The sequence below is a fragment of the Monodon monoceros genome, unplaced genomic scaffold (genome assembly GCF_005190385.1).
Source record: "Monodon monoceros isolate NGI ecotype Baffin Bay Population unplaced genomic scaffold, NGI_Narwhal_1 Super_Scaffold_15, whole genome shotgun sequence".
In the NCBI taxonomy this organism is placed as follows: domain Eukaryota; kingdom Metazoa; phylum Chordata; class Mammalia; order Artiodactyla; family Monodontidae; genus Monodon; species Monodon monoceros.
Genome location: NW_021703771.1, coordinates 17,218,884 through 17,244,127, shown reverse-complemented (window position 1 = coordinate 17,244,127; position 25,244 = coordinate 17,218,884). Strand labels below are relative to the sequence as shown.

At 37.9% G+C, this 25,244-nt stretch overlaps 1 protein-coding gene across 1 annotated transcript in view; it reads left to right on the top strand.

Moving 5' to 3' along the window:
* The window catches only part of ME1 (malic enzyme 1), a 189,657-nt gene that overhangs the window by 69,463 nt on the left and 94,950 nt on the right, over positions 1 to 25,244 (top strand). The window contains exons 4-6 of the mRNA XM_029223996.1: positions 2,060 to 2,135; positions 4,316 to 4,477; positions 22,374 to 22,477. Of these exons, the coding sequence (XP_029079829.1) occupies positions 2,060 to 2,135; positions 4,316 to 4,477; positions 22,374 to 22,477 (342 nt within the window). The remainder of the gene's footprint in view (positions 1 to 2,059; positions 2,136 to 4,315; positions 4,478 to 22,373; positions 22,478 to 25,244) is intronic.

Below are 25,244 nucleotides of genomic sequence, written 5' to 3'. Positions count from 1 at the left end.
TTTTTGTTGAATCAGACAGTCGTCAGTAATCCGCCTGTGGTACTTACTATCATAATATAATTTTTGGTTACTTAATAAGTCACAATAAGTCTGGGTTTACTTCATGTTTTCTGTACGTAAAACCTTTTTTTGAATCCGGAAGGCTTATTTTTTCAGCACTGAAGTCAGCACGTGTTGCTGCACACATCCTGTGCGCCAGCACACGTACAGGCACTGGGCGTACAGATGTGAACAAAATAATCACGGTCCTTAGGGAACTTGCTGCTCTGTGTGTGTGTGTGTCCTGGGGGGCAGTGGCGGGGAGGAGACAGCCAGCCAACACGCGAGGAAATAGTCAAGGGGAGTTCAGATGCTTTCTACGCAAAATGACACTGGTGAAAATAGCAGGGTGGAGGTGCTTGGACTGCTGTTATCAGAGAAGGCCTGTCTGAGGAGCTCAGGTTTGAGTTGAGGCCTGAATGATGCGAGGGGTTAGGCACGTAGTTAGATTTACAGTTTGGAGCTCAAGGGAGTGGTCTCGGTTGAAGATAGAAGTTTGAAAATCTTCATTGTGGGCATGACACTGAAAGCCACGTCAGTCACAGTTAGGACATGGAGTAGGGTGAGTTGAGAGCTGACCTCTGACTTTATCAGCTGTCAGTCGGCAGTGACTTTGGGAAGAGTTGTTTTTGTGGAGAAGTGAGGAGGAAAGGCCTAATTAACAGGGTGAAGAGAGAATGGGAGGTAAGGATATAAAGGCAGTAAGAATACACAAGTCTTCGAAGCGTTTTGCCCTGAAGGAGAGAGAGTAGAAGGGTGGTGGCCGTAAACAGTGCTTTCGGCTGTACATTTGTCGTGTGTGGTGCTCTGCATTTGAGTCGTATTTAACGATGCTAAGGGAAAACTTTTAAGTGAGGTTAAGACATCTACAAATTTCTTATTTTAATTTTTAAAGTTCCTTGTGAAGCTTTCATAGGAAATGCAGGGCTGTCGGAGAGCAGTGTTAAAGACTGAGAGTTAAAGTTGAGAGTCTGAAGAGCAGAGTTGCAAACAACTGAGACCACAAATCGAAGAATCAAGTGAAACCGAACTCTGCCAGCCGAGGAGTTTGCAGCAAAGTAAGGGTTTATTGCAGGGCGCCAAACAAGGAGGTGGGAGACAAGCCTGGTCTTTGAGTTGTGGGTGTCTTTAAAGGGGAAGAACATAGAGGCTGGGCTTTTAATCATTGTCCTGTGACATTTCTTAATCGTAGTTTTGGGAGTCAGGATGCTTCTGGTTTAGGGTTCTCTGGCCAGGTGGTCTGTGGCTTGGAGGTCTGTTAGCTCATCTTGCCCTGGAGAAACAGTTTGTATTGTTTGTATGTTAATAATGATATCTGTAACAACAGTTTTAGTACATCAACTATGTTATCAACAGCATGACTTTTAGCACCTGACTCTGGTTGATTGGTGTTCAGTTAGCACAGGATTGAGGTGAGAGGGGACAAAAAAAGAATAAAGTTTTGGCTAGAGAGATTAATCATAAACTTGGTAAGGGAACTTGGTTTTGTGGGGGGGCTCGGTTTCAGGGTTTCCCAAGTAACTTCCACATGAAAGGACTGCTCAGCGTGTGTCTGTCACTTCAGTCCTCCCCATAGGGGTCTTGTCTTCACACTGTGAATACGTAATAATGGAATATACACTGAAAATCCCTATGTACATATGCCTCATGCTGTTTTTCAAAGTGCTTTTACGTGTATTATCTTATTTAATGAAGGCCGTGAATAAATCTATGTGTGGAAATGATAATGCTGTCTAAATTCTCTGTGTATGAAAATAGTGAATATTTCTTTAATTAAAAAGTATTTAAGAATATGTAATATAAGAGTGAAGCTACCTTTATTGTAGATGTTGATATATCATTTAAAATAATTTCTCCCTTACTTATAAGATTCTTGCCCCATATGTGTTTAAGGAAATAATTTTCACAGTTTGATAAAAATGGAGATATATTACATGGATCTGAAAATTTAAAAAAAAGTTTGTGATAGTGTGACAAGTCTGAAGTAAATTGAAATTACTCCTTTTTTTTTTCCTGTCAGAGGTCTCTTTATTAGTATCCATGATCGAGGGCATATTGCTTCTGTTCTTAATGCATGGCCAGAAGATGTCATCAAGGTAAGTTAGTTATCACGTTTTCCCACTGTGGCACATTTGTTCTTTTTCCTATCCCATAACAGGCTGACACTTTTCACCATGCTATGTAGCCTTCACCAGCTTTTCTATTTATATCCCTTTGATTTTTGCGTAGTGGATTAATTTTATTCTGATACCATTTGGATTCTAAGTTTCACCATTATTTACATCAGATTTCTTAGTGTTTCTTTATTCATTGTAAGTTATGAAAAGTGTTGAAAAAATGTTGAAGTAGTATCTGAATTTCTTTGAGCAAACTCTTTTTTCTTTTGTGTTTAATCATCCACTAAGAGGAATCAAGGTAGGCAAAAATCTTAATCCATTTCCTTTATCGTGGTGACCTGAAGTATCTAACCTGACTCCCCTCTGGGAGTGAGCTAATGAAAATAGAATAATAATAGTATCTACCGTTTGGTAGCTTTCTGAGTGAGCCACTTTACCTGGATTAACTCATGTAGTATCATGATAATTCCATGAGGAAAGGAAGGCACAGGTGGGTTACATAGTAGTGCATGGTGGTGGTGGGAATTGAATGCAGGTGTCTCAAGTTGCCTTCTCCAAAACAGCCTAACATATTGACCCTTTTCAGTGAGACATGGAAAATTTGACAAAGATCAACTTTATGGAATATGCAAAAATAATTTTCACCCACTTTTGGGTGAAATGTATATATGTATTTTTAAGTTAGTTAAAAGTACATATATACATGTACACATTTACTTTTAAGGCAGGTCTTTAAGAGCTGCATAATATAGGTGAACAGAAAACTAAATGAAAAGCCCTCAAACTTTTAAAATATATGTTCTGCATTATAGTGTGGTAGAAAAACACTGCACTAGGAGTTAACACACTCGGGTCCTGGTTCTTTGATATTATTGAGGTAAATCACCGTAGGCAAATTATTTCAGTTCTCTTATCTTCAGTTTCCTAATCTGTAAGAGGGATAGACTGAATGTTCTCCAAATTCCCCTTGGCTTCTAAAATGCTATGACTGTACATTAGTCCTTATGATAATAATAGTACTAATATCTATAATTTTTTGAGAATTCGTAATATACCAGGTAACATGGTAAGTTTTGTTTATCATGATTTCATTGTATTGAATCATAGATTTATTCAATTAATTAATGTTTTTGATTGTTTACTATGTGCCAAATGCTGTGCTAGATGTTGGTGTGCAGTAGTGAGCACAACAGAGTTGGCTCCTAATTTTATGCAGCTACTCTGAAAAGTACATTTATCATTTGTATTTTTATAAATAAGAAACAGAAGCTTTAATTCATCAGTTTATCTAAGGTCAAATAACTGACATTTTTTCTAGGCTCCATGGATATGACAAGTGTAGCAGTTTGTAGAAAATCTAATAAATTGTGTTTCACAAAATCGGTTTTGCTTAAATTCATGTAATGGCCATGAATCACAGAATACAGATGATAGATGCATTAATTTCAATAAAGATAACAAAGTACTTAGCATTAAAATCTCCACATGATTAAAATGTATGCTTTGTAGATATTCAAGATGATTAGAAATAAACTAAACAAAATTCATTGTCTAGTGGTACTCTACTATCAGGTAAGAGTAGTAATAGACTGTGCTTGGCATATTTCAAAGATGGTAGAACAGTATCCTATGTTATAGGAGTTAAAGAGGATGGATCAACATTGTTGTGAAATTAGGAGGATGCATAAACTAAAGATCAGAGCACTGGGGACTCCTGAGCAGTGATTTAACCATGGACTCTCCTAATGGTACTCAAAGTGGATGTGACTAGTTTCAAAGCTATTCTAAGGTTCACTTTAGTTCCCAGTTTGAGCTCTTATTTACCTGTACTCTGCCCACTTACTCCTCCTGATTGAAGACTGAGTTATTTGAGTTGTTTGAATCTTTATGGGCATACCTTGTCTTCTTTTCTCAACAACCAAACAATCATATGTATGTATTTTAAAAATACATTTGAAATGCATATATCAAATTTATTTATTCTCCCCAGTCTTCCAGACTTAATGATTATATAAAATCTTTTCCATGTATATTCAATTTATGCTTTTTGACAGCTTAGTATTTCATTGCATAAATATTAACTTCAGAAACAGAGAGTAGGAACGATGCCCCGGAATTTGCAAACATCTGTTAATAGATATTTTTTCTTTTTCTTTGAGGCTATTGTAGTGACTGACGGAGAGCGTATTCTTGGTCTGGGAGACCTTGGCTGTAATGGGATGGGCATCCCCGTGGGTAAACTGGCTCTGTATACAGCTTGTGGAGGGATGAATCCTCAACAATGTCTGCCTGTCATGCTGGACGTGGGAACAGAAAATGAGGTAAACAATTTAAGTCTGTAACACAGCTCTACACCTTAAAAAATAGTACCATATTTCTGCATTTTGAGATTATTTCAGGAACTTAATGAAATTCATCTTTTTTGTTTGGTTCTTTCTCTCTCCTCAAACCCATCCCCCAAGTCTTGTAAAGAAATTATTCTTTTGCTTTTCCTTTCCGCTTCCCCTTTTCTGTAATGTGATTAAGTTTTTAGCAGCTTCTTTAGTGTTTTAGTATCCTTTGATGAGCACTTAACACCATTATTCTATAGAGTATATGTTTTACTTTAGGATATCCTCGTTACTTTTAAAAAATTATTTTTATACTAAGCAGGAACTAATCCCAAAGAATTTATTAAGTTTAGTCAGTCTGAAATCTTGTTCTAAAAATCTGTATTGAGTTTGTGGTAGATGATTTGGAGTTTAGCATTTCTTTTTCCTGCATCGATATTTTAGAATCTTAAAGTTATATATCAAGTAGTACATATTTTTGCTCATCTGTAATTGCTAATATTTGGATTAGTTGTGAGTGATAGATACTATAAATTAAAGGTAGAGGTTTATGAAATAGAAATGAAAAATAATGGTCAGTTAAGATAGACTTTTCAAAAGTTGCATGTAAATATCAAACCTAGATCTTTATCATGTTGAGGTATATTCTCTCTGTACCCACTTTTTGATAGGTTTTATCATAAATGGATGTTGAATTCTGTTAAAAGTCTTTTTGGCATCTGTTGAGATGATCATATGATTTTTTTGAAAAATAAATTTTATTTATTTATTTATTTATGCCTGCGTTGGGTCTTCATTGCTGTGCACGGGCTTTCTCTAGTTGCAGCGAAGTGGGGGCTACTCTTCATTGCAGTGTGAAGGCTTCTTCTTTTGGTGGCTTCTCTTGTTGTGGAGCACGGGCTCTAGGCCTGTTGGCTTCAGTAGCTGTGGCACACGGGCTCAGTAGCTGTGGCTTGCGGGCTCTAGAGTGCAGGCTCAGTAGTTGTGGCGCGCGGGCTTAGTTGCTCTGCGGCATGGGATCTTCCCGGACCAGGGCTTCAACCCGTGTCCCCTGCATTGGCAGGCGGATTCTTAACCACTGTGCCACCAGGGAAGTCCCGATCATATGATTTTTTTATTGTTCAATTTGTTAATGTGGTATATCTCACATTAATGTGTTACATCACATTGATTGGCAGATATTGAACCATACTTGAATTCCTGGGATAAATCCCACTTGATCCCTTTAATGTATTGTTGAATTTGTTTTGCTAATATTTAGTTTAGGATTTTTGCTTCTATGTTCATCAGTGATATTGACCTGTAATTTTCTTTTTTTGTGTGTGACATCCTTGTCTGATTTTTATATCAGGGTGATAGTGGCCTTGTAGAATGAGCTTGGAAGCATTCCTTTCTTTTCAAGTTTTTGGAATAGTTTGAGATGGTTAGGTGTTATCTCTTCTTTAAATGTTTTATAGAATTTTCCTGTGAAGGCTTATGGTCCTGGACTTTTGTTTGTTGGGAGTTTTATTTTTATTGATTTAATTTCATTACTTGTAATGAGTCTTTTCGTATTTTATATTTCTTCCTGATTCAGTTTTTGGGAGACGTAAATTTCTAGGAATTTGTCCATTTCTAATATGTTGTCCATATTATTGGCATGTGATTGTTCATGTAATCTCTTATGATCCTTTGTATTTCCGTGGTGTCTGTTGTAACCTCTCATCTTTCATTTCTGATTTTACCTATTTGGGCCCTTTCTCTATTTTTCTTGATGAGTCTGGGTAAAGGTTTATTAATTTTGTTTATCTTTACAAAGGACCTTATTTTCATTGGTCTTCTATTTTTTTTTAGTCTCAATTTCATTTATGTCTGCTCTGATCTTTATGATTTCTTTCCTTCTAACTTTGGGTTTTGTTCTTTCTTCTTTCTATAGTTCCTTGAGGTGTAAGGTTAGATGGTTTATTTGAGATTTTTCTTGTTTCCTGAGGTAGGCCTGTATAGCTATAAACTTTCCTCTTAGAAATGCTTTTGCTGGGTACCATAGGGTTTCTTTTTTATTTTTGTTTTAATCGAGGTATAGTTGATTTACAATATTATATAAGTTTCAGGTGTCTAGCATAGTAATTCACAGTTTTTAAAGGTTATATCACATTTACAGTTATTATAAAATATTGGCTGTAGTCCCTGTGTCGTACAATATGTCCTTGTAGCTTATTTATTTTATACATAGTAGTTTTGAACTCTTAAGCTCCTACCCCTCTCTTGTCCCTCACCCCTTCTCTCTTCTCACTGATAACCACTAGTTTGTTCTCTATATCTATGATTCTGTTTCTTTTATATTCACTAGTTTGTTTTATTTTTGAGATTCCACATATAAATGATATACAGTATTTGTCTTTCTCTGTCAAACTTATTTTACTTAGCATAATACCCTCCAAGTCCGTCCATGTTGTTATAAAAGGCAAAAGTTCATTCTTCTTATGGCTGAGTAGTATTCCATTGTATATATATATATGCCACATCTTTATCCATTCATCTGTTGATGGATACTTAGGTTGCTTCCATATCTTGGCAATCGTAAATAATGCTACTATGAACATTGGGGTGCATGTATTTCTTCGAATTAGTGTTTTTGTTTTCTTCGGATATATACCCAGGAGTGGAATTGCTGGGTCATTTGGTAGTTTTGGTTTTAGTCTTTTGAGAAACCTCCATAGTGTTTTCCACAGTGGCTGCACCAATTTACACTCCCACCAAAAGTGTATGAGGGTTCCCTCTTCTCCACATCCTCACCAACATTTGTTGTTTGTGGTCTTTTTGATGATAGCCATTCTGACAGGTGTGAAGTGATATCCCATTGTGGCTTTAATGTGCATTTCTCTGATGATCAGTCATGCTAAGCATTGTTTCATGTGTCTGTTGTCCATCTCCCTGTCTTCTTTGGAAAAATGTCTACTCATTTCTTCTGCCCATTTTTTAATTGGGTTGTTCATTTATTTATTTTTGCTGTGTTGGGTCTTCGTTTCTGTGCGAGGGCTTTCTCTAGTTGTGGCAAGCAGGGGCCACGCTTCATCGCGGTGCGCAGGCCTCTCACTATCGCAGCCTCTCTTGTTGCAGAGCACGGGCTCCAAACGCGCAGGCTCAGTAGTTGTGGCTCACGGGCCTAGTTGCTCTGCAGCATGTGGGATCCTCCCAGACCAGGGCTCGAACCTATGTCCCCTGCATTAGCAGGCAGATTCTCAACCACTGCGCCATCAGGGAAGCCCCCCGGGTTGTTTTTTTAATATGAGCTGTGTATATATTTTGGATATTAATCTTTTATTGGTTATATCATTTGCAAATATTTTCTTCCATTCATTAGGTTGTCTTTTTGTTTTGTTGATGGTTTTCTTTCCTGAGCAAAAGCTTTTAAGTTTAATTAGGTCCCATTTGTTTATTTTTGGTTTTGTTTCCTTTAGGAGACAAATTCAAAAACATCTTGTGATAATTTATGTCAAAGAGTGTTCCACCTACATTTTCTTTTAGGAGTTATATGGTTTCTCGTGTTACATTTAGGTCTTGAATCCATTTTTTTTTCTTTTCTTTTTTTTTTTTTTTTTGCGGTACATGGGCCTCTCACTGTTGCGGCCTCTCCCGTTGCAGAGCGCAGGCTCAGCGGCCATGGCTCATGGGCCCAGCCGCTCCGCGGCATGTGGGATCTTCCCAGACCAGGGCACGAACCCGTGTCCCCTGCATTGGCAGGTGGACTCTCAACCACTGTGCCACCAGGGAAGCCCTTGAATCCACTTTGATTTTAGTTTTGTGTAAGATATTAGAGAATGTTCTAATTTCATTCTTGTACACGTAGCTGTTCAGTTTTCCCAGCACCACTTACTGAACAGACTGTCTTTTCTCCATTTCATATTCTTGCCTCCTTTGTGATAGATTAATTGACCACAAGTATGTGCGTTTATTTCTGAGCTCTCTATTGTGTTCCATTGACTTATGCATCTGTTTTTGTGCCAGTATCATACTGTTTTGATTATTGTAGCTTTTAATATGATCTGAGGTCAGGGAGCCTGATTCCTCCAGCTCTGTTCTTTCTGAAGATTGTGCTGGCTATCTGAGGTCTTTTGTGTTTCCATACAAAATTTTAAAATTATTTATTCTAGTTCTGTGAAAAATGCCCTTGGGATTGCATTGAATGTATAGACTGCCTTGGGTAGTATGGTCATTTTAACAGTATTAATTCTTCCAATCCATGAACACGTTATATCTTTCCATGTGTTTGTGTTATCTTCAATTTCTTTCCTCAGTGTCTGATAGCTTTCGGAGTACAGGTCTTTTACCTCCTTAGGTAGGTTTATTCCTAGATATTTTATTCTTTTTGATGTGATGGTAAATGGAATTGTTTCCTTAATTTCTCTTTATGATCTTTTGTTGTTAGTGCATAGGAATGCAAGATATTTCTTTGTATTAGTTTTGTATCCTGCAACTTTACCAAATTCATTGATGAGCTCTAGTAATTTTCTGGTAGCATCTTTAGGATTTTCTATGTATAGTATCATGTCATCTGCAAACAGTGAAAATTTTACTTCTTCTTTTCCAATTTGGATTCCTTTTATTTCCTTTTCTTCTCTGATTGCTGTGGCTAAGACTTCCAAAACTATATTGAATAAAAGTGGTGACAGTGGACATCCTTGTCTTGTTCCTGATCTTAAGAGGCAATGCTTTCAGCTTTTCACCACTGAGAATGATGTTAGCTGTGGGTTTGTCATATATGGCCTTTATTATGTTGAGGTAAGTTCCCTGTATGCCCATTTTTGGAGAGATTTTTAGCATAAATAGGTGTTGAATTTTGTCAAAAGCTTTTTCTGCATCTATTGAGATGATTATGTGGTCTTTATTCTTCAGTTTGGTAATGTGATGTATCACACTGATTGATTTGCAAATATTGAAGAATCCTTGCATCCCTGGGATAAATCCCACTTGATCATGGTGTACGATCCTTTTACTGTATTGTTGGGTTTGGTTTGATAGCATTTTTTTGAGGATTTTTGCTTCTGTGTTCATCAGTGACATTGGCCTGTGATTTTTTTTTTTTTGTGATGTCTTCATCTGATTTTGGTATCAGGCTGATGCTGGCCTTGTAGATGGAGTTTGGAAGTGTGCCTTCCTCTGTAGTTTTTTGGAATAGTTTGAGAAGGAATGGTGTTCAGTATTTTCTAAATGTTTGGTAGAATTCATCATAGAAGCCATTTGATCTTGGTGGGATTTTTAAAATTACTGATTCAATTTCATTACTGGTAATAGGTCTGTTTACATTTTCTACTTCCTCCTGGTTTAGTCTTGGGAGAGTGTACATTTCTAGGAATTTGTTCATTTCTTCTAGGTTGTCCATTTTATTTGTTTGTCATAGTCTCCTATGATCCTCTGTATTGCTGCAGTGTTGGTTATAATTTCTCCTTTTTCATTTCCGATTTTATTGATTTGGGCCTTCTCCCTTTTTTTTCGTGAGGAGCCTGGCTAAAGGTTTATCAATTTTGTTTATCTTTTCAAAGAACCAGTTCTTAGTTTCATTGATCTCTTCTTTTCTTTCTTTATTTCTTTTTTAAGTTTCTATTTTATTTATTTCTGCTCTGACCTTTATGATTTCTTTCCTCCCACTAAGTTTGAGTTTTGTTTGTCCTTTTGTAGCTCCTTTGGGTGTAAGTTTGGGTTGTTTGTTAGAGATTTTTCTTGTTTCCTGAGGGAAGCTTATATCAATATAAACTTCCATCTGAGAACTGCTTTTCTGCATCCCATAGATTTTGGATCATTTGTGTTTTCATTTTCATTTGTCTCCAGGTATTTTCTGGTTTCCTCTTTGATTTCTTCAGTAATCCATTGGTTGTTTAGTAGCATATTGTTTAGCCTCCACGCGTTTGTGGTTTTTGCTCTTTTTTTCCTTGTAGTTGATTCCTGGTCTTAGAGCATTGTGGTTAGAAAAGATGCTTGATATGATTTCAGTTTTTTAAAATTTACTGAGCCTCGTTTTGTGGTCTAACGTGATCTGTCCTGAGAATGTTCCATGTGCACTTGAAAAGAATGTGTATTATGCTGTTTTTGGATGGAATGTTTTATAAATCTATTAAGTCCATCTGGTCTAATGTGTCATTTAAGGCCAGTGTTTCCTTCTTGTTTTTCTGTGTAGATGATATGTTCATTAATGTAAGTGGGGTGTTAAAGTGCCTACCATTATTGTATTACTGTCACTTTCTCTCTTTATGTTGTTAATACTTGTTTTATGTATTTAAGTGCCCCTATGTTGGGTCATATATATTTTTAATTGTTATATATTCATCTTTGATCGATCCCTTTATCATTATGTAATGTGCTTTATGTCTTGTTATAGTCTTTAAGTCTATTTTGTCTTATATAATTGTTGCTATCCAAGCTTTTTCATAGAATTCTTTTTTTCATCCCATCCCTTACAGTCTGTCTGTTTTTCTATCTGTAGTGAATCTGTTTTAGGCAGCATATATATGGTTCTTTTTTTTTTTTTTAAATCTATTCAGCCACTTTATGTCTTTGATTTGAGCATTTAATTAATTTACCTCAACAATAATTGTTGATAAGTATATACTTATTGGCATTTTAAAATGCCAATGCTTAGGGCTTCCCTGGTGGTGCAGTGGTTGAGAGTCCGCCTGCCAATGCAGGGGACGCGGGTTTGTGCCCCAGTCCGGGAGGATCCCGCATGCCGCAGAGCGGCTGGGGCCATGAGCCATGGCCGCTGGGCCTGCACGTCCGGAGCCTGTGCTCCGCAATGGGAGAGGCCACAGCAGTTAGAGGCCTGTGTGCCGCAAAAAAAAAAAAAAAAAAAAAGCCAATGCTTTTTGGTTGTTTTTATAGTTTTTCTCTGTTCCTCTTTTTTTGTCTTGTGATTTGATGGTATCTTTAATGTTAAGTTTGGATTCCTTTCTCTTTATTTTTCGTGTATCTATTATAGTTTTTTTGTTTGTGGTTATATGAGGTTCATATATAGCAACCTTACATATAGGTGTCTGTTTTAAGTTGATGATCTCGTAAGTTTGAATGCATTCTAACAGCCCTACATTTTTACTCATCCCTTCCCCCACCATTTATGTCTAATGTCATATTTTACATCTTTTTCTTTTGTGTATTCCTTAACTACTTATGTTAGATATAGATGATTTTACTACTTTTTTCTTTTAACCTTTCTACTAGCTGTATAAGTAGTTGGTCCATTACCTTTACTGTATGTTTGCCTTTACCAGTGAGATTTTGCTTTTTGTAATTTCCATATTTCTAGTTTAACTTTTTCTTTTTCACTTAGAGAAGTCCCTTTAACATTTTTTATATAGCCGGTTTAGTGGTGCTGAACTCTTTTATCTTGTGCTTGTCTGTAAAGCTTTTCATCACTCCTTCAAATCTGGATGGTAACCTTGCTGGGTGGAGTATTCTTGGTTATAGGGTTTTTCCTTTCAACACTTTGAACGTATTGTGCCACTCCCTCTGACCTAGAAAGTTTCTACTGAAAACTCAGCTGATAGTCTTATGGGAGTTCCCTTGTACGTAACAAGTTGCTTTTCTCTAGCTGCTTTTAGGATTCTCTCTTTATCTTTAATTTTTGCCATTTTAATTATAATGTGTCTTGGTGTGGATCTCTTTGGGTTCATCTCCTTTGGGACTCTCTGTGCTTCTTGGACCTGGATGTCTGTTTTCTTCCCAAGGTTAGGATAGTTTTCAGCTATTATTTCTCCAAATAAATTGTCTGCCCCTTTCTCTCTCTTCTTTTGGGACCTCTGTAATGTGAATGTTAGTATGCTTCATGTTGTTGCAGAGATCTCTTAATCTGTCCTTATTTTTTACAATTCTTTTTTCTGTTCATCTTGGTTAATTTCCACTACTCTCTCTTCCAGTTCACCAATCCATTCATTGCTCTTTATCATGTAATCTGCCATTGATTCCTTTAGTGTATTTTTTTTTGCGGTACACGGGCCTCTCACTGTTGTGGCCTCTCCCATTGTGGAGCACAGGCTCTGGACGCGCAGGCTCAGCGGCCATGGCTCATGGGCCCAGCCGCTCTACGGCATGAGGGATCTTCCCGGACCGGGGCACGAACCCGTGTCCCCTGCATCGGCAGGTGGACTCTCAACCACTGCACCACCAGGGAAGCCCCCTTTAGTGTATTTTTATTTCAGTTATTATATTCTTCAGCTCTGTTTGGTTCTTCTTTTTATTTTTATATTTTTGAACTCTGTTGAAATTCTCACTGTATTCATCCATCTTTCTACCAAATTTGGTGAGCATATTTATGATCATCACCTTGAACTATTTATTGGATGTATTGCTTATCTCCATTTTATTTCGTTCTTTTTTTTGAGGTTATGGCTTATTCCTTCATTTGGAACAAATTCTTCTGTTTCCTTGTTTTGCCTAATTCTTGTGTTTTTTTCTATGTGGTAGGTAGACTGGTTACGTTTCCCAGTGTTGGAGAAGTGGCCTTATGTAGATGTCCTATGGGGCCCAGTAGCACTCTTCTCTCAGAGCCAAATGTTCTAGGGGTACGCCCTGTGTGGGCTGTGTGCATCCTTCTGTTTTGGCAGGGCCAACTACTCTGGGCATGCTGGTAGGCAGGGCTGGTTTCCGTCTTGGTTGACTGTGAGGCCATGCCTCCTGAGGTGGCTGTGGGCCAACTGGATGGGAGGGTAGGCTTCCTGTGTGTTTGGCTGTGTGACCTAGGGTGGCGTGGGTCTGTTGCCAGTCTGCTGGTGGGTGAGGCTGGGTCCCTGCATGGCTCTTTGTGCAGCTGGGGAGCCTGGGACCGATGCTGGCCTGCTGGAGTATGGGGCCTGGACCCTGGTGCTAAGAGGCTAGAGGGAAGATTTCAGAATGGTGCTTTGCTAGAGCCAGTATTATCATAGTAGAATGAGCTCCTCAAAATGCCTGTTGCCACTATTTCTTTCTCCGAGGGCAGTTCCAGTTGCTTCCTGCATCTTTTGGTGGCTCTCTAAGATCAGCAAGCATGTTGGACCCAGGCCCCTGCCTCTGTGGGTGTGAGATTTTGCTTATACTTTTTAGGAGCCAAGTCTCTGTTTCCTACAGTCCTCCAGCTCTCCCAAAGAGAAGCCCCACTGGTTTTCAAAGCCAGATATTCTGGGGGCTCATCTTCCCAGTGCAGGACTCCTGGGCTGGGGAGCGTGACGTGGGCTGAGACCCCTCGCTCCTTGGGGAGAACCTCTGATTGTGATATCCCTCCTGTTTGTGGGTGGCTGACCTAAGAGTGTGGGTCCTGACTCTGTCATCTCTGCCTCCCACCCATCTCATTGTGATTTCTTCTTTATGTCTTTACTTGTGGAAAATCTTTTTGGTTAGTCTTCAGGCCTTTCTCTTAGATACTTGTTCTATAAGGAGTTGTTATTTTGTTGTGTCTGTGGGAGGAGGTAAGTTTAGGGTCTTCCTACTCCCCTATCTTGGCCACCTCTCGACACTTTATTCTCTTTATGCTTGCACTGCTACTGTACTGAGAAGACAAAAAGAAAACTGAATTCACTGAAATATGGCAGAATGACGGGTTTGTGTGACATGTCATGTAGTTTCTATGTTGCCACTCTGTATTCCACTTTCACTTGTGAAAAACCCCTTGTAGTCAAAATGTCCTGTAGTCGTAATTTTTAATCTCATCCCTTTTGTGAACCTCCGTCCAGTTTTAACACTTCATAATAAAAATACAAAAGCAATTGCTAACAACAGTTAGTTTCTTAGCCAGAATAACTTATCAAAGTTTCATGAAGGCTAGATCCCTTTTTTATAAATTACAAATGTTTTCCCTTTTTATCATAAACACCTATATTGAGTAGTAATGAAAGTAGACGAGGAATTAGCAGCTGATTGATAGGACAGTCCTCACTGGCTGTTAAACCACACTTGCCTGCCTTCTTCAATCCCTGCAGCTTACAGCTAAAAGAAATTTAAAGAACAGAGACGCTGGAACTGAGCCACAGAAGTACTTGCCCCCAAAATACTCTTATTCTTTAAGTTAATAACGCAGAACATTTATTTAGGTAGGATGTTTGTGTTTTTATCTTACCTTTCATCTGTTATTTCATAGTCCACGTTTTCTTTAATTTCCTTGTGAAGCAGTTGCTATATAAAAGTTATCTTTTACCTGAAATAAATTGTCTTTGTCTCTTAAAAGCATTCTATACTTGCTTTTTTTTTCTGTTGTTGCCGAATCTTTTCATAGAAGTTATGTTTATCATTTATCTTTTCTTAAGTAAGGGACCCATATCAAAGTTTGATATTTTACTAAAGATGTGAGTAAATGTTCCTTTTGCCCCCTCCAGTCTTAAAAACTGCTATGTGTATCACATGGTGTATGTTTGCTTGGGCTGCTGTAACAGTACCATAAACTGGGTGGCTTAGCCAATAGAAATTTATTTTTTCATAGTTCTGAAGGCTAGAAGTCCATGATCAACGTGTCAGCAGAGTCAGTTTCTTCTAAGCTCTCTCTCCTTGGCTTGTCTTCCTTCAGTGGTATTTTGTCTCTGCATCTGTGTCCTAATTTTTTCTTAGGAGAGCACCAGTTATGTTGGATTAGGGCCCACCCTAGTGACCCCATTTAATTTAATTACCTTTTTAAAGACGCTGTCTGCAAATACAGTCATATTCTGAAATACTGGGATTAGGACTTGAACGTATGAATTTTGGAGGCGCACAGTTGAGCCCGTAACACATGGTTGGTCTTCAAGAGGGCATGGGCAGTGTGAGTGGGAGAATATTGTCTCTACATAGTCAGTCTCTGTTTATTAAACTGCTGCTCTGGGTCTCAGCTTTTCTGATTCTAGCTTTATGTTTAGTCTGGCCTTCAGTTCATGTGTACAGTGTATCTAGATCTGGAATCCTTATTGGAACTTAAAGTCACAAAGTTGAAGCCTCTTCCTGTTGAGGAGGTTCCCCTTTTGTTCTAGAAAATGCTCTTCATGTTTGGCATGAAGCAGCTGTGTTGGGGAGAAACTGAGCAAAAGAAAAACCTTATAGATTTTTCTGTATCTTTCAGCACTTGTACAGAAGTCATTGTTGGCACTAGAATGTGACTGGTACTAGGTTTCCATTGCTACCATGACAAATTACTACAAACTGAGCGGCTTAAAATAGCACAAATATATTACCTTATAGTTCTGTAGGTCACAAGCCTGACACAAGTCTCAACAGGCTAAAATCATAAAAGATGTCAGCAGGGCTGAGTTCCACACCCTTGTCTTTTCCAGCTTCTAGAGAAATGCCTCCAGTCCTTGGTTCATGGTCCCCTTCATCTGTTTTCAAAGCCAGCAATGTAGTGTCTCTCTGACCCTGTTTCTGTCATCCCATTTCTTTCTCTGACTACAGCCAGAAAAGGTTTTTCGCTTTTAAGGACTGACCTTTAATCACATCTGCAAAGTTTCTTATGCCACAAAAGGTAATGTATTTATAGGTTTGTGGGGAGGGGCATGTCATTATTCTGCCTGCCACATGGTCCCAGCTAGGTTGTCAGCATTTCTCCCTCAACCCCCCTCACTTATTTTTTTATTTTTTTGCTGTACACGGGCCTCTCACTGTTGTGGCCTGTCTCGTTGCGGAGCACAGACTCCGGACGCGCAGGCTCAGCGACCATGGCTCACGGGCGCAGCCGCTCCGCGGCATGTGGGATCTTCCCGGACCGGGGCACGAACCCGTGTCCCCTGCATTGGCAGGCGGACTCTCAACCACTGCGCCACCAGGGAAGCTCCCCCCCTCACTTTTTATCTTTGTCCTTTCATATTATGGGGATTGCTTGCCATCTCAGTCAAGTGATCCTGCATTTGAATGAGTACTAATCGTTATATTGTATAGTAAAGCCAGAGGAGAGAAGGTAATCCCTCATTTCCCAGCTTGGTGTGTATTGTCACATGCTTACTTTTTCATTGTCTCCTCTTACCTCACCCTCTCTAAATTAGGATTATATCAAGGATTTATTCATCTGTTTTCTGAGGCACAACACCAATGTCTTGGGAAAGAGAATGGGGTCTACAGTTTGGTTTTATATGCGCTGCTAAGTCTCAGGAACTCCTTGAAGTTTGTGATATATTTCAGAAATACCCATTATATAAACGAAAATAGAAAAAAATTTACCTGAGACAGGAACTTTCGGGGAAGTAGAATAATTTTATTTTAACTTAATAATTTAAGGTTGAAACGAGTGGTTCTCAATATACGTTCCATGAACGAACCCAGTTCAGAATTACTGGGGGCATGTGTTAAAAATGCAGAATGCTGGGCTCCACTCCAGACTTACTGAACCACAGTCAAATTTTAATCATTTTTATTTCCACTGCTTGTTAACATTCATGCCAGTTCATATGCATGCTGACATTTTAAGTATTGCTTGAGACTCTTGGCTGAGCATTGGCAGTTACATTGCTTAATCATATTGATGACATGAACTAGCAAAACAGCAAAAAGTTTATATTATTTCTTTACAGAATTTGGTTTTTCATATGCAAATAATGAGTAACTAGCAGCATAGAGTATGATTATCTGTATATTATAAATGTAATTTAAAAATAAATGCTGAAATGGGAAATATTCGTAACATTTGTGGCAGATAAAGATTTAAAATGTTCTTAGTATTCAAAGAACAGTTTCAATTCAGTGAGAAAATGTTAAATGTGAAATATACAAATTGCCTAAGTGGTCACAGATAATTTAAAAATGAAGAAATGAAAATGGTCAGTAAACTTATGAAAAATGTTTAATGACATTAGAAAAGAAATATAAATGAATACTACTTGATAACATTATATTTAAATATATTTATATATTTTTAACTTTACTGTATATTTTATTTATTATATATTTTACATGTATACTTCAGATATACACACACACACACACATATATGTGTGGAAAGATAATACTGTTCCTTTGGTTGCAACAAAATAAACATATTTATTATATGTCACTGGGGGGGTGGGGGATTGTTGATTTGTTCATCCTCTCTAGAAGGGCAGAGTTCCAATACAGATCACACATTTTAAAAATGTTCGTCTGCAGACTGCCAACAAACACATGAAAGAATGCTCAACATCATTAATCATTAGAGAAATGCAAATCAAAACTACAATGAGCTATCATCTCACACCAGTCAGAATGGCCATCATCAAAAAATCTAGAAACAATAAATGCTGGAGAGGGTGTGGAGAAAAGGGAACCCTCTTGCACTGTTGGTGGGAATGTGAATTGGTACAGCCACTATGGAGAACAGTATGGAGGTTCCTTAAAAAACTACAAATAGAACTACCATATGACCCAGCAATCCCACTACTGGGCATATACCCTGAGAAAACCACAATTCAAAAAGAGTCATGTACCAAAATGTTCATTGCAGCTCTATCTACAGTAGCCCGGAGATGGAAACAACCTAAGTGTCCATCATCGGATGAATGGATAAAGAAGATGTGGCACATATATACAGTGCAATATTACTCAGCCATAAAAAGAAACGAAATTGAGCTATTTGTAATGAGGTGGATGGACCTAGAGTCTGTCATACAGAGTGAAGTAAATCAGAAAGAGAAAGACAAATACCGTATGCTAACACATATATATGGAATTTAAGAAAAAAAAATGTCATGAAGAACCTAGGGGTAAAACAGGAATAAAGACACAGACCTACTAGAGAATGGACTTGAGGATATGGGGAGGGGGAAGGGTAAGCTGTGACAAAGCGAGAGAGTGGCATGGAGATATATACACTACCAAACGTAAAATAGATAGCTAGTGGGAAGCAGCCGCATGGCACAGGGAGACCAGCTTGGTGCTTTGTGACCGCCTGGAGGGGTGGGTTGGGGAGGGTGGGAGGGAGGGAGACTCAGGGAGGAGGAGATATGGGAACGTGTGTATGTGTGTGGCTGATTCACTTTGTTGTGGAGCAGAAACTAACACACCATTGTAGGGCAATTGTACTCCAATAAAGATGTTAAAAAAACAATGTTCATCTAGTGAGTTATGTGAAAACTTTCCACAATATATTCCTATGTGAAAAGGGGTTATAAAACAGTCTATGATATTGTCCCCAATTTGGACAGATAATATTATACAGGCATAGTTGTAAAGAAAAGGACATAGAAGAATATGCATCAAGGTGCTAGTGGTGGGGTAGTTCTGAATGGGTAGAGCTTATTGGTTTTCTTTGTTTTTGATTTTACATTTCAGTGCTCTCAAATTTTCTGATAGGAAGTACTGCTTTTTGTAATGATTTTGAAAAACTTTAGAATATTGAGAAAATATTTTTTATTTCTCAGAAACTTTAGACTGGAATGGTAGAAATGAGAGCTATGAACAAGGTAAAAGTTGATAGTGATTACTATTAACTTCAAATAAAAATTCCCAAGGTTCCAGAGTTGAGGCGGTGCTAAGAAATATGATAATTAATTTTACCAATATATATACCCTCCTTATCTCCTTTATGAAACTCTCTTATGTTTCCATATGCTTTTGTCCTTTCTTTCAAAGCCTAAGTTTTTTCCTTCTCACATGCTTCTAAGTCTTTGTAAGTCTTCAGTGACAACAAATGCATTGCATGTGACACCTCTTGTTAAAGAAGGTCTAATCTTTTTAAAGTGTTTGCTTAATACCAAGTCTTTCATTTATTTTCCAACAAAGATCTATTAAGTGTTTACTCTTGGCTGTGAGAAGTTTTTAATCCAATGAATTAATGTCACTTCTGTGCCAGGCTACTTGGTCTATGGTGCTATTAATCACAACTGGGTAATCTTGTTAAATTGCTTTTTGTAGGTGTTATTTTTTTGTCAGCCAGATCTCCAAGAATGCACTCATTATTAAAGCTTTAATTATCTTGAAATTTTTAAAAAAGAGTAATTTTTGACAGAGACATTATGACTGGAAGAATTTTATAACTTCCTGACTTAATTCAAAAGCTTTATCTTGTTCATAAATCTTCATAATTGACTCTTCACTGTAGCAGACTTTAATATACTTTAATTACTAGCATGGGAAAGAATGAGAGGAAAGAGAAGGGAAACATGTAACATCTTTTCTCCATTGTGTTCTTTTTCTAATTCCCGTTTTAGAAGAGTCCAGCTCTGTCCCAGACATGGAGGAAGTATTTTAATTCTGGCAGCCATTAGTAGCTCATTGGCACTTCAACATCAACTGTTCAGAAGCCTGCCAGTAGATTGTTTAACGTTTTTAGGCCTCAAGGAACAGCTGGGCTTTACAACAGCACTGTTTCAGATTTTACATTTCCTGTGAAATACATTTATACGATTTGATATGTTAACTTCCAGCTAGCCAGAAAGCCTTAACTCATTGTTGTGCAGTACATTATAAGTGGGACGACCACATAATGTATTGGCCAAACCAAGGCACTTTCACGATGAAAGAGGATACTATTAGTACTTACACTAGGGCAAGACGTGTGAACTGGGCTATAGTTTCTGTTGTCTGTAAGCAAATTCCAACTTAGGTGATTCAGATGGTTCAACCTTCTTAACAACATAGCCACACCTGCAAAACCATATCATTTATCTATAAACCACCTCCAAACCTAGTGACTTAGAATAATTGCTGTTTTATTAATGTTCTTGATTCCCTGGGATGGCTAGGGAGGCTGGACTTCCTGGGACAGCTTAGCCTTTCTCCATAGAGATTCTCACCCTTCACACATTGTTCACATTCCACATGTAAAATATGCTCATCTCCATCCTAGGTTTCCAAAAATGTCATCCCAGGAAAAACAGCAGGCCCACAGTTCAGGATCCTGTCATCTAAATCAGGTCTAGATGCAAATGAAGACCCTCGTGTTTTACTCCTTGATGTGGCTCCTCCTGTATGTTCCCACGTACCAAGCATACAGTGGTGAGGCAGGGACAGAATGACTGCAGTCAACACTCCCTTTCAGAATGGCAGGAATAGGAGTCATATGGCTGTAAGTGGTTCATAGCAATTCTGAATTCCCAGTGGACGTATGTTGCCAGGCCACCTACTTGAGGAGCAGGGAATGTTCTTTGAATAGTCCCAGTTCTTCTTCTTCAGAGTGGTTCTGTAGTTCATTGTTCTCCTAGGCTTTTGGCTCTTCTGTCTGGGCTCTTGGCTCTGTCCTCTGAGATAGTCTTCCTGTTCCATAAGAAATGGCCCCATTGCATCAGAATGGCTCTCTCAGCCTGCTTCCTGCCTGTGGAAAGTGGAGGATCCAGTGAAGTATTTTCGTTTTGAAGTGTCTCTGTGTCAATTAATCCAAGTAGTACAGTACCTTTAAAAATTTCTTTTCGGCTTTCTGTATATCAGATTATAGTCTACTACATTAGATAGAGGCCCTACTCACAATTCTTTTCAAAATAGACCTTCTCCCTATTATTGGTTGACATATCAGAGTGCTGTGGTACCAGTTCCACTGAACTAGGCAAAATGGTCTCCTAGGCTCCACTTTAAATCATTCAGAAGCTTTCAAAAGAGTTATTACAACCACGCACTTAATTTGTTCTTTGACCACAGGCCTTATTTTACTTTGGAAATCTTTTGCAGGCAAGTCTTGTGTCCTCTATATTCTGTTTAAATGTTGCTCACAAGCTGAACATTTCCTTCTTTAGTTCATGTCCGTTTTAACCTTAGCACACAGCCAGTTTATGCATTCAGCATTCTGCCTGGAAATCTTTTTAGTCAGATTCACAAGTGCGTAAGGTACATTCTTCTCTATTCTAGGTTACTGAAGGTGGCAGTGTTGTCAGTTGTTTCACTATTATGTCAAACAGATTGCCATTTTTCCCAGGCTGTAAAAAGTTTGTCTTTGTAATTTCTTTCAGCAGTATTTTGTGGTTTCCAGTATATAGGCCTTCCACATGTTTTGTTAAATTTGTCCCTATGAATTTTATGTTCTGGAATGCTATTGTAAGTGGAGTTGTGTATTTTATTTCATTTTCAACTATTCATTGCTAGTATATAGATATACATTTGATTTGTGTAAATTGACCTTATATCCTACAATCATGTTAAATTCATGTATTATTTCTAGTGAATTTTTTGATAGATTCCTTAGCATTTCCCATGTACATGGTCATGTGTGTACAAATAGAAACAGTTTACTTCTTCCTTTCCAATCCTTAGTCCTGTTTTCTTCTTTTTCTTGCCTAATTTTAATGGCTAGGATCTCTAGTATGCATAGTGTTGAATAGAAGTGATGAGACTAGATTATCCTTGTCTTGTTTCCAGTTTTAGGGGAATAGCATTCAGTCTTTCACTGTTAAATATGTTGTTTGTTGTGGGTTTTTCACAGATGCCCTTTATTAATTTGAGGAATTTCCTTTCTATTCCTAGTTTACTGGGAGCTTTTGTTATAAATGGGTACATATTACTGTATATAAATTATACCTCAATTAAAAACTGATTCTATTAAAAAATTACCTATTCTAAAGCTTAAACAGAGTAGTGTTGCCTGATATATATATGTGTGTGTGTGTGTGTATCAGTTTTAGAAAAAATCTAAGATAGGAATTGCTATCTTTCCATTTCCTAAGCTAATATGATACTTCAAATCTCAGTATTATTTTTCTATGTGATGAACTTTGCCTTTTGAATTTTACACAACTGAGAAATTTTAATACCTTTTCTTTCCTCTAGAATAAGACATAAGAATAACAGTAAAAACATAAGAATCTTTTAAATGTTTAGTAATTATATTTCATATTCTTATTTATAAGCACTGTAGCTATATTACATATAATACTAAATAATAACTCTGTAGGTTAATTCTGAATCAGTATAGCTAGATTTTATTTCCATTTCTATCCTTTTTGTACAGATGAGAAAACTGAGGTTCACTCAGAAAGAGTAAACGACTTGCTTTTAGTTATTTCTATACTTACGGTAACTTTTTTGCGAATAGGAGTTACTTAAAGATCCATTGTACATTGGACTACGGCAGAGGAGGGTGAGGGGTCCTGAATATGATGATTTTTTGGATGAATTCATGGAGGCAGTTTCTTCCAAGTACGTATAATCTTTATTTTATCTATTTTTAAGTTAAATTTCAAAAACTTAAAGATAACATAATAAACTGTAAAAATATCCAAGTATGGTGCAGTATGTTTAATAACTAGAAGTGATTTGAATGAAATATACATATCTCCTCATAACTATTGCTGGCCAAATGATAATCTCATGTGTCTCCCCGACCAAAAGTTGTCTCTGTTTCTATCCCGGAAGATACTTTTTTCTTACAAGAATCTTCAGATTCTGTTGTTTGGGAGGCATGATTATGGTGAATGAGGCAGTGGCTAGTGACTAAATTACCTGAGCAAGCCTTTTCATGATTATTGGCAGTCTGTACTTTGTTTCTGGCTGCTGATAAAATCTGGTCTTCCGTCATCTTTGTGGGTGAATCTGACTCTTGTGGTAGGAGAAGCAGAGGAAGAAGTGAGCATGAGTTAGTACAATCCACAGGGTCCAGAATGGAGCAAGATCCATGAATCTCTGATTAAATCGACTGTATTTGGTTAAGATGCAGTACAATATTTCACCTGGTCTAGGTAGCATTTAATTGTGGACCCAGGGCTACTGTAAAATTTTCCAGTTTTTTTCCTTCAAGGTAGAGACTTCTGCCATAATTTAGTAATAAGTTCTGAGAGAATTTTGTCACACTAACAGTCATCCCATTTGTTTCTGTATAGCCGCAGAAACCATGTACTATTTAAAAACATATATGTTGCTTTGGTTTTTCATAGAAATGAACTCATCACTAGAATCAATTGTAACTATAGACATACTTCTCGTTTTTTTTTTATTACAAGGTTTAATTTTAAGAAGTTGAATTCAACAGCCGAAAATGCTTTCATCAGCTTGCACAGTATTTAGAATATTTTGAATCTCTTATTACCCAAGATTTTGTGCAGAGTATATTTGCCAATTAGTATGGACTACTTGTTTGCCATTAGTATGGACTACTACTGATTTATTTGTTATTATTTATTAACTTAAACTTATAATAAACTACACTTACTCATAGAAATAGTTGAGAAACTCTACAGTTTAAGTTCAAGATTTCATGGTACAGTTAATTGATAGCAGTTTTTCATGTTTAAATTCTTTACCCTGTAAAATTTATGTAAGTATTTGAAATTATGTGTAACTTTATAGGTAGCAACATTAATCAAGAGATTGTATAGAGAATACTGCAAGGCTATATGAAAGAAAGGGAAATTCTCAACTTATTTGTTTTTATTTTCTGTTTGTGTAAATAAAATCTATCTTCATATCGATAACTTAAATATACTTACAAAGAAGCTGTTAAGACAAGTTATGAACTTAGCGTGTATGGCCTATATACTTAAATGCTGTTAAATAAAAAGAATATTTCCATAATCAATGAAAAGCTTTCCAGATGAAAAGCTAATTTTGAATAAGCTGTGTCAGTCTAGAATCAGAAAAGCTGTTGTTGTTGTTTTTTGAGTGTTGGTTTGAGAGGTTACCTAGGATCTATAATAAGGAAATGGGGTTTGACAAGAGTCAACAATAATTTAAAATGCAGAGACCACCTGTAAATCAGGAATTATACTTCTGGGCTCTTCCCAGAGAAAAATCCCACAGACTTTTCAAAGACACTTCCTGGCAGGACACTACTTTGGGAAAAGTTTTCTAGTAATGAAACCTAGTACTACCAAATTAAATTGGGGAGTAGTCCTGAAGATAAGCCCAAGATTATTTAAAAAGGAAATATAACTTACATTCAAGGTAGAAAATGCCCGTTACAAGTTGGCTTAGCCAGGAATCTGGTTCTGAGATGGAGATATTAAGGAGTATGCTTGGAATCAACCCCTTTGGAGGGGGAGGGGACAGAAAAAGAAGTGGATAAAAGAGAAGTTGAGCTGCAACGTCGACCGGCCAACAGCCTTGGGACCACCCCTGCATGCTATTTAGACCCTTAAGGAAAACTAATTTCCATTCCCCACTCCCCAAGCAACATTATGTTGGTTTTATAATTTACTATCTTGTCAGGGTTGGGATGGGGCAGTTGCAACTTCTTCCTCTTGGCTTTCTCTGTAATTATATATCTTACCTCATAGGCCAGAGATCTGATACGGGTGTTGTGGCGGTCGCCAAGTATATGTCTATCCTGGTTCTATATTTGGGGACTGTGGAAATCACCACCGCCTGGGTCTGTGGTCCCAGTGGATCCAGTATGAACTAGACCTTGGCCAGGGCACCATTAATTACGGGCCTCCATACGCTTCTAACGTGGAGGGACAGCATATTGATGCTTCAGGTCTCCTGGTATCACTGTCAACTCTGTGCCCTCAAAATGTTTGGGTATTCCCTGTCCCCAGTGCACAGTGGCTTGAATAAAGGGCTATAGGTCCGTTTGGGGAAGGATTGGGGGAATTATTATCTTGTATTCTTTTTTTTTTTTTTTTGCGGTACGCGGGCCTCTCACTGTTGTGGCCTCTCCTGCTGCGGAGCGCAGGCTCAGCGGCCATGGCTCACGGGCCCAGCCGCTCCGCGGCATGTGGGATCTTCCCGGACTGGGGCATGAACCCGTGTCTCCTGCATTGGCAGACGGACTCTCAACCACTGTGCCACCAGGGAAGCCCTGTCTTGTATTCTGGCCATGGTGTTGCAAGATCCTTCCTTCTGGAGACTAGGCTTCTTCTTCCATCAGTGAGTCCAAAAATTAGCAAAGGTTTGGAAACTGAGCATGTGATTGGGACTTCGTTGGGGCAGCTACCCTCAGCTTTGTGTTCATACGTCTTTGATTTCTTTT